This window comes from Myotis lucifugus, unplaced genomic scaffold (assembly GCF_000147115.1).
Source record: "Myotis lucifugus unplaced genomic scaffold, Myoluc2.0 scaffold_3, whole genome shotgun sequence".
Lineage (NCBI taxonomy): Eukaryota > Metazoa > Chordata > Mammalia > Chiroptera > Vespertilionidae > Myotis > Myotis lucifugus.
In genome coordinates, this window is record NW_005871051.1 from 26,783,501 (window position 1) to 26,797,543 (window position 14,043).

Below are 14,043 nucleotides of genomic sequence, written 5' to 3' on the forward strand. Positions count from 1 at the left end.
GCCAACACTCTATCCACTGAGCCAAACCGGCTATGGCCTGTTCTGTTTTTTAACAGCAATATTTATGAAGTGATTAAACGTTTTTCCTTGTAAAATATTTAATTTGGACATAGTTCAGATCTTAAATTTGGTAACATATCACCCAGATATGCTATTCAGAAGAGATTTATCAGATTAGTAACTGTTGGTTCTTTTCATTTTAGTGAGTCAATGGAAACAGAAGAAAAGACAGGTAGTGTACTTGTAGGAAAGACACCAGAAGCGGTAAGTGTGCTTTTTGAAGTCATGGATGCTCTTTAACATATATTCCCACAGTATATTGTAAATTATTTTAAAGTGTTATACACCTGTTTTTATGGAGGTTTATTACTAGGTTTGACACCAAAGTCATTTTATAAAAATGTATTTTCTGTGAAAAGTAAAATTTTAAAGACTGATCCCAGTAAGTACCTAACTTAGATGAAATCAAATCTCTAGATCAAGCATGTCAAACTCAAAGGCTAGCACGGGCCAAATAAACAAGGTTTAAGTTTATGTGGCCCACAAAAAAACAAAAGCTTCACTTTTCATAGAAACATAGGCTTATTTCGTAGAGACATGCTGAATACAAAGGGCTGAAATAAATGAGTAATCATTAACATAAAATAATAGAACATTTTAATAAAAATTAATATTTTTTCTTGAACATTAATTTACCAGACACTGAATAACTGCACAAATTAATAAGCATAATGCAAATAAGACTATTTTTCTTGTTCTCCGAAAGTGAAATATTTCCTGTTACGCACACCAAACAAGTCAGTCCAAGACTAATGACGTGGCAATCACTGCTAAAATATTTGCTGCTAGTATTAGTGGAGAGAAACGGTGTGCCTGCGCATAAGGCGCGTAAGGGAAATGAATGCAACACGATAATAGTAATCAGTCATTAGTGAACGTTGCAGTTCGTTATTAGTAATTATGTATAACAGGATATTATAAAAATTAAGTTATGAAATTTTTATTTAAACGTTTCTTACATACCATTATATTGGCTGAGCCGCAAAAATATTCGTTGTGGACCGCGAGTTTGACATGCTTGCTCTAGATTCTAACCAAAGAGTGAACTTCATTCAGAATAACTCTGACTTACCTGTCACAGGGGGAGAAAAAAAGTATAGCCTCTATATAAATGGCAACTTATCGTAGAGTGGGCAATTTGGTTGTCTTCGTTTTTCTTAGTATTCATGGTGTTTAGAAGACTTAGCTAAGTATTAGAGCAGCAATATTAATGGATATAAATTTTTCCTTCATCAGGACTTTTGGTTTCTGATGCTCAGGTGTATGAACTTCAGCTGTTCTTTAACTGGATGGATAGTTTTGTTGATTGATAGCTTGGTATTTCATGAGATCATATAGATGTGATGATTAAAGATGCTTTCGATTTTGTCAGTTTGGATTAGGCAGTTCCTCACATAAAGTATAAGCTGGCTCTGTATAAAAGTTTTCCTTATATATCACCAGTAATTGGTTATTCTTTTACACCTTATTTATTTATTTTTTTTAATATATTGATTTTTCACAGAGAAGAAGGGAGAGGGATAGAGAGTTAGAAACATCAATGAGAGAGATCGATCAGCTGCCTCCTGCACACCCCCCAGTGGGGATGTGCCCACAACCAAGGTACATGTCCTTGACCAGAATCGAACCTGGGACCCTTCAGTCCGCAGGCCGATACTCTATCCACTGAGCCAAACCGGTTCAGCTACACCTTATTTTTTTATATTAAAAAATATTTTACATTGGAAGCTAATTCAGAACGAGTTACATTCTTCCATCAAGCTGGTATCATGGTATCTAATAAATAAATTATACATGAGTTTTCCAGATCCTACTGTTAAAATGAGTATTGTTGTATGTATGAAATATTTGAATTTTACTGGTTTTGGGCTGTTAAAATAAAGTTGCCTTAGTGGATTTCAGTAATATATGAATTTTTATTCTTTGTTTATTGTTTTGGCAGAGTCCAGAGCCCAAGGATCAGACTTTGAAAATGATTAAAATTTTAAGTGGTGAAATGGCTATTGAGTTACATCTGCAATTTTTAATACGAAATAATAACACAGATCTCATGATCCTAAAAAGCACAAAGGTAGGAAATGCATCTGTAATGGAGCCTTTTAAAAAATATTTGTTGAATATAAGTAATTATATTTATTTCTTACTGAATACTTCGTTGCATTTTATTCCTGATTATGGAAATATAAAAATAACAATGGGAGAAACTCTTAAACTTGTTGAAAAAGAAAGAGACTTAATATTGATTGAGCTCCTGTTCTTGTGCTAATCTCTCATTGGGAAGTTCAACCCATTTTTTTTTTTTTTAGCTCACTTGTTATTTTAATGTATACACGTAGCACTTGGACAAAAGCACTGTCAGCACATTGATATAGCTTATGTGTCTGTATTTCCACTAAATTGCAAACTTAAGAGCAGTGGTTCTTAACTTACCCGGTTTTAAATAAATTCATGTACTATTCCATTACTAAATAGTTGATTAAAGCATATGTAATATGCTTCTCCAAACTTTTAATACAATTTTACATAATTTGCACTTATGACAATTATTTGAAACTAATCTTTATAATATAGTCTTATTAAAAATACACACGATTACTTGATGGCTGCCAGAGGTGCAGTGCCAAAAGAGGTGCAGCATTGCTCCTCAAGCTACTCCAGCACCTTGGAGACCTTGAGTTTAGAGAAATGCTAAGTTAAACTATTCAGAACACCAAAACTAGAAAATCTAGTACCTAAATTAACCTACCTAAAATCTATTGACCTCAAGTTAAAACCACAAATAAAGCTCTATTTGACTTGTTTGTTTTTAATCTTCATAAAGAAATAGCCAAGATCCATCAGTTCATTCATGTTTCACCATAAAACAGGGACTCTGGTTGTGTGTTCATGGGTAAGTTTGCAATATGTATGAATACTCTGCCAATGATAAAAATCTGTTTGTTTTTGTAAGGATGCAGTACGGAATTCTGTATGTCATACGGCAACTGTTATAGCAAACTCTTTTATGCATTGTGGGACTACCAGTGACCAGTTTCTTAGGTAAATATACTGGAAGGTTTCGGCTTTGTACAGTCATCTTTAACAGAAACTCTGTTGACATTGTTACATGGATTGGAGACTTCCCCTGCTGCCAGTCCTGGATTTTAAATTTTATTTATGCTATTTTATATATTTACTTATTGCATATGCCTACTTGTTTCTTTTTTAATTGAGGCTAGTTCTTTCTCTTTTTTTAAGTTTTTTTATGTATTAATTTTAGAGAGAGAGAACGAGATAGATTTGTTGTTCATCTTATTTATGCATTCATTGGTTGTTTCTTGTAAGTGCCCTGACTGGGGATCAAACCCGCAACCTTGACGTATCAGGACAACCCTCTAACCAACTGAGCTACCCCAGCCAGGGCCCTACTTGTTTTAAGGCAAAATTAATTCTCTTCATTAATTGGCTTGAGTATCAGCTTTTGAATGAAATATATTAAGCTCAGAAATTTAGTATAGTTTTGCTTTTGTTCATAGTGGAATTACATATTATGCATTTTTTAAAAGTCTTCAAAATATTAAGAACAACTTAGGTAAAATAGAATCAGCAGTAATTTGTGATCCATACAGTGAAAGATTTGTAATAGTTCAAGGTAAATTTTTAATGCTTTGACTTTAGAATTATAAAATGCCTGGGGAATTGGTTTCAGTAGAATTACTTAATTTTCTTTTCTTACAGAGATAACTTGGAATGGTTGGCCAGGGCCACTAACTGGGCAAAATTTACAGCTACAGCCAGTTTGGGTGTAATTCACAAGGTAATATACACTGATCAGTGGGAATAGGCATTAGAACAGAGCAGTCTTTCTGGAATTAATAAAATGTAGAAGTTTACTATAATTCATTGACATGTACATTTTGTTAAATCAGTCCTCTTATAGGGAAGGATAAAGTAAGATATTAAAGTACATATAAATGTGTTGGTTTTTAATAAAAGGTGGAAATCCTTTTCCTATGAAAATTAAGCCATTTCTCAAAGGATGAATTGAAATAAGTTGTTTGCATAATATAAAATGAATTTGGGGAAATGTTATAGAACAAGGGGAAAAATTGAAGCATTTGTTTCTAAATAGGATGTGACTGGGTCTCTGAAAGGCTCTTCTCTCATTCAAGTGATAAAGTTGTATAAGAGCCCCATTTCCTCCTCCTCTTTTAGCAAGTGAACATGCTGGAGAAAAGCAATAATCATAGAAAATGTTAGCTCTTTTTCTTACTTTCTCTTACTGACACCTTTGTTGTGGCTCCAATTTACAGGGTCATGAGAAGGAAGCATTACAGTTAATGGCAACATATCTTCCCAAGGACACCTCTCCAGGATCAGCCTATCAGGAAGGTGGAGGTCTCTATGCATTAGGTCTAATTCATGCCAATCATGGAGGTGATATAATTGACTATCTGCTTAATCAGCTTAAGAATGCCAGCAATGATGTAAGTGTTAGAATGGAAAACTAAATTTTCATTAGTTAAGGGTCCAGGAAAACATTCGCCAAATTATTTTAGTGAATAGAAATTTTGTTATATTTGGGAAGTCCCCAAACAGTATTGTTTTCAAAACACACGTTTTATTCCCACACTGTAGAGTTTTGTAATGTTATATAGATGACCTTAGTGAACATTTAGTCTAATCCTATCATTTTGCAGGAAACTAGTCCCAAAGAAATTGCATATCCTCTCTTTGGAATCAGAATTCTTGTTTTTTTTTTATCTTTGATAAGTATTAAATGTCAATTTTTGAAAAACCTTAGTTAGCTCTATCTTATTTTAAGGTACCTTGAAATAGGATTTTAGACTTTAATGTTTATGTTAGACTCTTTTAGAAACCTTTTAGGAGAGTAGCTGAGTCAGCTAAAAAACTTTGTCCTCCTGTTTTAGTGAAAAGGTTGAGGCCAATAGAAACATCTGTCCCAGTTTGTAAGCCCCCTATCCAAGATCTTCTCTGCATTTACACATACCTTTACCTTACTTCCTCGGGTCTCAGGTAAAAACTTACTTATCAGACAAAGCTTTTTGGTTGCCAGCAACAGAAACCACCTCTGACTAACTTAAACAAGTAATTTATTGGAAGTAGCTTATGTAATTAAAGGACAAGCTGATGAACCAGTTCTCACAACGGTTAAGGGCCAGGGTAGCTATAGGGAAATAGATAATAGGAATAATGGAATTGTCTCTTCAGGGCCCTACTGTCAGGATGAGTGAGCTTAAATGTTTTTGGTCCTTGGGTCATTCCACTTAAAAACGATTAAAATTCTAGAAAAGCGTCCAGTTGACCTATCTTTGGGTCATAGGCCAATACTTTGGCTAGAGGAAGGTAGAAGCTTCTTAAATGACAGTCCCACCAAGATTAACCAATGGGGGAGGAGTATTCTTCAAGCAAGATTGGGGTGCTATCACCAATAAAAAGATAGGGTGCATTCAAAAAATGACAGATGACCAGGTGTCCCTCTTCAAGTAAAGACCAACTTTTGCTCTTGACTCCATATTCTCCCACTTTATTCCATATTCCATTAAAAGATCTACCTTTTTCTCCTTTCAGCCTCCCTCTATGCCGTCTTTCCCCCCTCAGCCCATAAGCATATTCATGTCTCACCTATCCTAACAAAAATTTTCCTTGTTACTTGCTACTTCCTCTTAGTTGTTGTCATCTTTCTCTTCCTCTTACATAAATGTATTGAGAGTTATAGTCTCACTCCACATTTTCTTCTTCTTTTATTCACTTCTAAATTCACTATTATTTTGTATCAGCAAGCACCATTCTTTTGAAATTGAAATTTCTGAGGTTACCATTGGCCTTTTGATTTTCAAATCCTTTGATCATTCTAACTAAGCCAACTGCTCTACATATTTATATCAAAATATATTTTGAAATTAGAATTAAAGTTTGGATTTTAAGTACAATGTACTACATCAATGGAGCCCATGCTTTTTCTCCTAGATTGTTCGACATGGTGGCAGTCTGGGCCTTGGTTTGGCTGCCATGGGGACTGCACGCCAGGATGTGTATGATTTGCTAAAAACAAACCTTTATCAGGATGATGCTGTGACAGGTAAGTGATTCTAAAGACAACAAATTTTAGGTTTATTTAATTTAACTGTAATATTTATTTTCTACCTATAATTTGTATAGCCTCTTAAAAATCTAACAATTCTCTACTTGAAGAGGGAGTGGATTTTTCCCCCATTTGTCAAACTCAAAAAAATGTTTGTAATATAAAGGCTTTGAAAAATGGCATAGCCTGTGTGTATCTCTATATAATTGACTTTTGTAAATACAAACACAAATTTATTAGAGTGACCTACTTATGTCATAGGACTATCTGCTGATAATGTAGAAAAGTTATAATGTCTCCATTGAAATCACTGTAGGTTACTATGGTACCCTCAGTTAAGATTTAAAAAGAAAAAAGCTATAAATATACAACTATATAAAATACCCTCCTTTTTATCAGATGGTTTGAAAAAATGCAGTCAGAAGCTAATGATTGGGTTGTTTTGTTTTGTTTTTTATTAATCCTCACTGGAGGAAATATTTTCCATTAATTTTTAGAAAGACTGGAAGGGATGGGGAGAGAGGAGAGAAACATTGATGTGAGAAAGCCACATCAATTGGTTGCCTCCTCAACGTGCCCCAAGCAAGGCAGGGAACCTGCAGCCCAGGTAAGTGCCCTTGACCGGAATCGAACCCACGTCCTTTTAGTTAGCGGGTTGACAGTCTAACCACTGAGCCACGCAGGCAGGGCTAATGGTTGTTTTGATAGTTGGTGCTAATATGCCGCTCCCAATAGGGTATGTTGTATTGAGTTTATATATATAGCTCTTGTTCTTTAATTTTTTACTCACTAGGGGAAGCAGCTGGCCTGGCCCTAGGTTTGGTTATGTTGGGCTCTAAAAATGCCCAGGCTATTGAGGACATGGTCGGCTATGCACAAGAAACTCAACATGAGAAGATTCTGCGTGGTCTTGCCGTTGGCATTGCACTAGTAATGTATGGGAGGATGGAAGAGGCCGATGCTCTCATTGAATCTCTCTGCCGTGATAAGGTGAATCACACATCCATCCTCTTCTCTTGGCACTCCCTCACCTTCCAGTTATTTCCACCATTTATAAAACACTTAGCTTCACTAGAAATTATCTCTGTTCCCCTCAGAACACCTAGCTACATTTGTTAATACAACTTTTCATAAGATATATAAAATCTAATAGAATTTAGAAAACAAAAATACTGATTAGGAGATGCGAACAGGAGGTGATGATTTTAAATTTAATGAAGATTTCAGATCAGTGATTTTCAGATAAATCAAAAAATGTTTATTTAGTAATTTACAAGTTAATTCCTTTTAGAAATAGTGTTTTTGGGATGATTTCATAATCATTTAATAAGATAAAGTTTACTTCCTTGTTTTTCATTTTAAAAAATAGTGCCAATCTCTACTTACTTAATTGAATGAGGTTTTTTCCATTGTCTTTTGTTTGCTTTTCACATTGATATTATTATAAGTAGTCAGCAGTATACTGTCCTCTATAATCTGATTAAAAGAACTATTTCTAGCCCGGTCAGTGTGACTCAGTGGTTGAGCATCAACCCATGAACCAAGAGGTCACACATGCCCAGGTTGTGAGCTCAATCTCCAGTGAGCGGCGTGCTGGAGACAGCCGATTGATGTCTGTCTTTCATCAGTGTTTCTATCTCTCTGTAATTTTCCCTTCCTCTCTCTCTAAAAATCAATAAAAACCTTAAAAAAAAAGAACCACTGCTATAATTTACTGATAAAATGTCTAATTATTTTGCTCAACTATCAGACCTCTGTATTTCTTACTCAGTGTTCAGTGCCAACAAATTAAATAATAAAGTAAAAGCAAGTTAGAATATGGAATAGAAACTGGCTTCTTTGTGTCCCTTTGATAAATGGAAGTTGAGTGTCACAGGGCAGTAGATGTTGATACTGAGTTTATACTTTCTAGAATGTATGAGGCAGAACAGGAATGTTATGTATGTTTCACAGAATGTTGGGAATTTCAAGCAGTTAATTCCTCATGTTAGTCTTATTTCCCCATTCATTTAGAAAATACCAACCACAAAATAGTTCTTGAATTCGTCTTTTCCTACCTAAAACAAACTCTCCCAGTGCATACAACTATGCCCATTAGTCTATAGAAGTTATTGTTTGAAATAAGTTGGTGATTGATATTGAATTGTTTTCTTAGGACCCAATTCTTCGACGGTCTGGAATGTATACCGTAGCCATGGCTTACTGTGGCTCGGGTAACAACAAAGCTATACGACGCCTGCTACATGTTGCTGTAAGTACTGTGATCTTTCTTGGGGATGGGATGGAAGGGAAAGTTTGCAAATGGACCCTATATGTCTAGGTGAGTGCAGCACCTACATCACATGACCACTATCAGTGGTCTCAGGTTCAGATTCTCATTCACAGGACATGATCAGCTGTATCCAAGCATCAGGTTCACATAGTTTTTCAGAAGGATGAAGGACAGGATAACAGTCTGTCAGTTTGAATGAAAATCCGTAAAATCATTCAGGTGCAATGACTTCTGAAACTCCAAGGGGCACCCTCATTGAAGAGACAAGACTATTATGTGAGTCTGTGCAGCAGCCCTGGGACCAGGAAACCTAATGAACAATAGGAACCATTTCTTTTCACAGCCTGGGAAGCTAGCTTTCAGGCTCCCCTAAGGAACATGCTCTATTTCAAGAAAAACATTACACAGGAAAGCCAATGCCCATGTTTTCCAAGAGGCTTTTCCACTCAGTCCTCCTAATCCAAATATAGCTTCTCAACAATAAATACTGTTGCCTGGTAACACAGCAAGCACCCCACATATGTCTTAACTCAGTAGGTTTCTGCTCTCATGATGCTGGGAGGAGATAAACCCAAGGTCAATACTTCCCATGCAGAATGGGCTTAAAACTATCCATAACTCCTTCCCAGAGATATTCACATCCCACAGTACTTACTAGTAGTTTATCCTTTATCAGTGTAGAATGTGGTATGTTCTAAATGTTTGCGTTTTGCTTGAACCTTAGGACATAAGTTTTTGAAAATAACATTGAAGGAATGGTTAGGATTTCATAGTAGCCCACAAAAGCCATAATACAGCTGAAATAGTCTTTAGAAGTAGTTCTGAACCTTAAACACCACCAAGTTTTAAAATTTGTAAGCCCTGAAATAAAGACATTCTCAGACAAGTTTTTCTAAATTGGGGAAAGACATTCTAATAAAAGAATAACATATTAATGAGGTCTAATGTATATTTGAATGATGTTGGTTCCTATAAGTTTGATCTGGTAATAAAATGCATGGTATAATGTCATCATTCTTAAATTTTTTCCCAGGTGAGCGATGTTAATGACGATGTCAGAAGGGCAGCAGTAGAATCACTTGGGTTCATTCTATTCAGGTAATAATTTCTAACTTCCAGTTCTATTTATATTCCATTTCTTTTTATAGTCAGTAACTAAACAGAAATTCAAATACCTGAGGAATATATTTAGGTTTAGAATAAGGACCATTTAACAATAAGATTAGTACTGGTCACCTGACTAATAAGCAAGTTTGTCTTGGGATTCTGAGAACCTATTTGAGAAAGAGTAAAATCACTTATTATTTCTCTTTATTTTTTGTTACGTTTCTGCTTATTCACTTTTTAAAATCTGAGTAACACCTTCAGTATTCCTCTTCCCATGTATATTGGTAATTCAAATGGGATGACACCTCTTACACAGGTTTATAGAGTTCTTGAAGCTCTTTCATGAAAGTAAAAGGTAATAGGCTTTGTTTAAATGCAAAATGGTAAAAAAAAAAAAAAAAAACTTGCAGACTTAAAAATACTATTTTTGGACTTGAAGATTTGGAGAAGCCTTTGGTATTATAATATAGTTGTGATTAAGAGGACACATTCTGAAACCAATCTGCCTGTATTGAATCCTGGCTCTGCTACTTATTAGCTGGTAACTTTGGGCTTGCTACTTATCCTCCTTAAGCCTCAGATTACTTGTCTGTGAAATGGGTATAATATTTGTGTGTGTTTTTTATGATTATCTAAGCCTTTAGGACAGGCTCTGGCAATAGTAAATGCTGTTTAAGTGTGCGTTAGTGGTAATTATAATAGTGGTGGTAGATGGAGTAGTGCTTCTTCCATTAGTTCTCACTGTCTGCTTAGCTCTGATTTCAAATACCACTGTTTTGTTTTTATCTTAAAATCTAACAGAGGAAATTAAAAGTATTTCTTTTAAGCTCTATTTGGACACTGCTTGTTACAGCTTATTTGTGATGAAATTACACAAAATAAGTTCCCAGGGTACATGTTAGATGAGTCAAGTATCTCATATCCTTTTAATCTCTGATATAGATTTTCTACCCCGAGTTCCTGGGAGTGAACCTTTGTTACAGAGAGTTGTGATATAACTTGACAAATATGTATTGACCATCTACTATGAACTGATTACAGGATCTTCTCCATTATCTCCCAGATAGGAAGCTATCCAATTACTGCAGGCTATAAAAGATTTTCTTCCTATCATATCTAATAAAAGAGAAATATGTGAATTGACCATCACTTCATGATGCCCCCACAGCCAATCAGGAGCTAGTATGCAAATTAACCCGACAAAGGTGGCAGCAGCCCCGCCCCCCGCCACCCTGGGCCTCTGGGCAGCACGCCTCCTCAGGGCCTCCCTGCTGCGCTCCACACCTGTCAACCATCCTTGCAGCCTCCCTGTGGCCCAGCCTCTGGCCTCAGAGGCAACCCTCTGGTGCCTGAGGTCGTAGCTCCCGGTGTCTGGCATCTCCCTCTACCCCACCCCTGCCCTGCTGCTCTGGTAAACAAAACCCTAGCGTTGGAGCAGCCCCGCGGGTGTGGACGCGCGCTGGAGCTCACTCGGTGCACAGTTAGTGTGCCCTGGGAGACCTGGGCCAGCCAAGGGGTGATGGTGGCAGCGGCAGGTGGCTCAGCTTTGTTTTGAATAGATGAAAGAAGCCACCTACACAGTAACTCAAATAATCAGATCTCCCTCCTCCCTATCTTGCCAAATCAATAGGGGAGGGGCAATGAGCGTGGAGGGAGGGAGGGCGGAGGAGGAAGAGGATGAGGAAGGGGGCCAGTTGCATCCCACTTTCACAGTGGGAAAGTGAAACGCACTAGCGCACCCAACGTCTCCAGTCCTCCCCGCCTCCGCCACTGCTGCACAGACTGCCGGAGCGAGCCCCGCCGCATGCCGGCCGCCAGGGAAGGAAGGCCTATTCTTGCACGAATCTTAATGCATCGGGCTTCTAGTTGTAGATAAAAATGTTGAGTAAAATTGCAAAGCAAAGACCCATATGGCATGCTAATTGGTTTCTCCTTATACCAGTGAGTTTTATTGAATGAGGTTGTTCAACCAACTACTAATGTTCACTGTATTATCCTCTAACCCTCATTTGTCCAACTTGTTTACAAAGATACTAGAGAGCCTTCACTAAATTCTAAATGTATTACACAGATCTGCTAGTCTGATACCTCCAAAACAAGGTATGTGATTAGTTGCTTATTATTTCTTAATTTAGTAAATCTATAGATGCGTCAAGTGTTCATTCCTTTTCTAAGATCTAACAAAACCTGTGTATATTAAGCTATTCTACATTTTTTTAAAAAGATCTGCACCCAACTTTACTTTTAATTTCTCAAATCCACTTTCTTGAAAAGTTTCGTTCTGAACATTGGGATATTTTATTTAGCCACTGTTGTAACTTTGCGATTTTCTATTTTTCCTCAGATTTGTCAGCAGTAGTTCTATGATTACAGTGGCAAGTTCTATTTCAGGGAGGTGGTTCATTTATTTTAGAGACTTGAACTCATTTAAGGCAGTCATTCTCTTCACCTGTTTTGCATTTTGATCCATCTTCACATTGCTTTTTATCTTTCTGGTCTAAAAATCATTCTCCTGAGAGAAAAGATGGAAGAAGCAAAATAGAAGTGGAATAGTTCTATTTCTTTCCTGTCATCTTTGATATATCGTTTTAACTGAGCTGTGATCCTCATCTTCTTAAATCTTTGCTCTAGAGTTTAGACACAATTCAAAAACAAAAACTAATGATTTTATTATTGCTATCCAGAAAGGTTTGGGTATTTTAAAGATTTTCAAACTAGATAATTTTAGTATGGAAAGTATATCTTCTAGGTGTACTCTTAGTAACTGTTGGCTTGTGTAAAGAATCCTACTCATGATAGTCTCTTTCTTTGTTTTGCTTCTTGTCAGCTGTTCATTCTCCCTATGAGTGACTATATTTCAAGTTATATAAATCAGTGGCCTAGTGTGTATATTCTGCCACATAGGAAGTTGATGAACTAATTGAAAAGTTTTTTGTTTGCTCTCAAATTAACAATTCACTTTGCCCTGTATTCCTGTAGCTCACACATGTGCTAAATTCCCAGTTTCAGCAACAGATGTCTCCCACGAGCTGCTTTTAGGCTTTGCTAAGATCTACCTAGGACAGTGGTCGGCAAACCGCGGCTCGTGAGCCACATGTGGCTCTTTGGCCCCGTGGCATGGGCCACGAAGTTTCAATCGCACTGTATTTGCTCGCCCGCATGTGGTATTTTGTGGAAGAGCCACACTCAAGGGGCCAGTTTGCCGACCACTGACCTAGGATATAGGATAGTCAGATCCAGCTAAGGAGTTGTTTATGTGCTCTTTATTTCAAAGGGACCATTTTGAGTTTTCTTTTCATAATATGATTCTTATAAGAAGTAGAAACTGAAAAAAGACTTTAGAGATGGTTTTGTCTAAAACTTCATAAATGAAGGTAATTAAATGTAATCAATTTATCTAAGGAGCTACAGTTAAAACAGTTTTTTCTAAATTTAAGATTAGTACCATTTCCTAGGAGTGAGAATTTTTAATTTTTCCAGTGGAAACTTAGAAGTTAACCAATATTCTCATTTTTTAAAAGAGAAAGAAATTGAATTCCAAAATAATTAATAAAATTTCCCATTGTTATAGAGCTAAATGATAGAACTGAAATTCAAAACAGGTTTCATGATAAACCAATGCTTTCTCTACCATGCCTTTTTGTTAGAACACTATCTTCCTAAATGGCTCTGATAGAGCATGTTTATTCTCAAATTTCCTCATTAATATTTAGAAAGTTTCTGTCCTGTCTTTTAAGAATAGTAAATGTTTTCTGATTTGTCATCATTTACTCTCTTAGTGTGTTCCATTTTATCATTTCTTCCCTGGTAGATGTCATTTTTTAAATAACTGCAGACATTTGGCCTTCGTGAACCATGTTTTGAGGATTTATTTCTTCTAATTTTTTTTAACTTTGTTTTTAGAGTGTACTTATTGAACAGACCATTTCAAACATATCAGTAAATAATGTATTTGTATTTCAGCAACTAGTATGAAATTGTCTCTGTGGGAACAAAAAATTCTCATGTATATTATCTCCTTTATTCTCAGGATATTCCAAAGAATTGTAGTATTTTTACTGTTTCTTTCTCCTGAGTTTGTGGGTTATTTGTTCATAATGTATATGATAAAAATAGACAACTAAATTGAAAGGCATTCTTGTCAGATTGAAATGAGCCTAATACATTTTTTATCTAATAATTAGGTAATTGTTGGTCCCATTGTTACCAGTCTAGCAGCAAGATTTTATTATTGTTGGTCCCATTGTTACCAGTCTAGCAGCAAGATTTTATTATTATAGCAAATTGAAAAAAATTTGCTATGATGGTGAATAAGTTAATTGATCTGACATAGACCTTAAAATGAAACGATCTTGGAGGTCCTTGGTCATCTTTGCTGCTACTTCCACTGTTACAGTTTGCAACTAAATAATTCTTAGTGTATACATTAAAGTGTATAATGTTTTCAGATATGGATGGATCTTGTTAGGTGTGAGGGAGATTCTTTGTGCAGGTATCTTTTAGGCCACAAAAATAGGTT

General features: G+C 36.0%; 1 protein-coding gene across 3 annotated transcripts in view; it reads left to right on the forward strand.

Annotated features, from left to right (window-relative positions):
* PSMD1 (proteasome 26S subunit, non-ATPase 1) overlaps positions 1–14,043 on the forward strand; it is an 84,862-nt gene that overhangs the window by 17,065 nt on the left and 53,754 nt on the right. For all 3 annotated transcript variants that reach the window (XM_006082631.3, XM_023762288.1, XM_023762290.1), the window contains 9 exons: positions 204–264; positions 2,003–2,131; positions 3,011–3,099; positions 3,778–3,856; positions 4,353–4,526; positions 6,031–6,142; positions 6,939–7,135; positions 8,301–8,396; positions 9,451–9,515. In XM_006082631.3, coding sequence (XP_006082693.1) covers positions 204–264; positions 2,003–2,131; positions 3,011–3,099; positions 3,778–3,856; positions 4,353–4,526; positions 6,031–6,142; positions 6,939–7,135; positions 8,301–8,396; positions 9,451–9,515 — 1,002 coding nt within the window. The remainder of the gene's footprint in view (positions 1–203; positions 265–2,002; positions 2,132–3,010; positions 3,100–3,777; positions 3,857–4,352; positions 4,527–6,030; positions 6,143–6,938; positions 7,136–8,300; positions 8,397–9,450; positions 9,516–14,043) is intronic.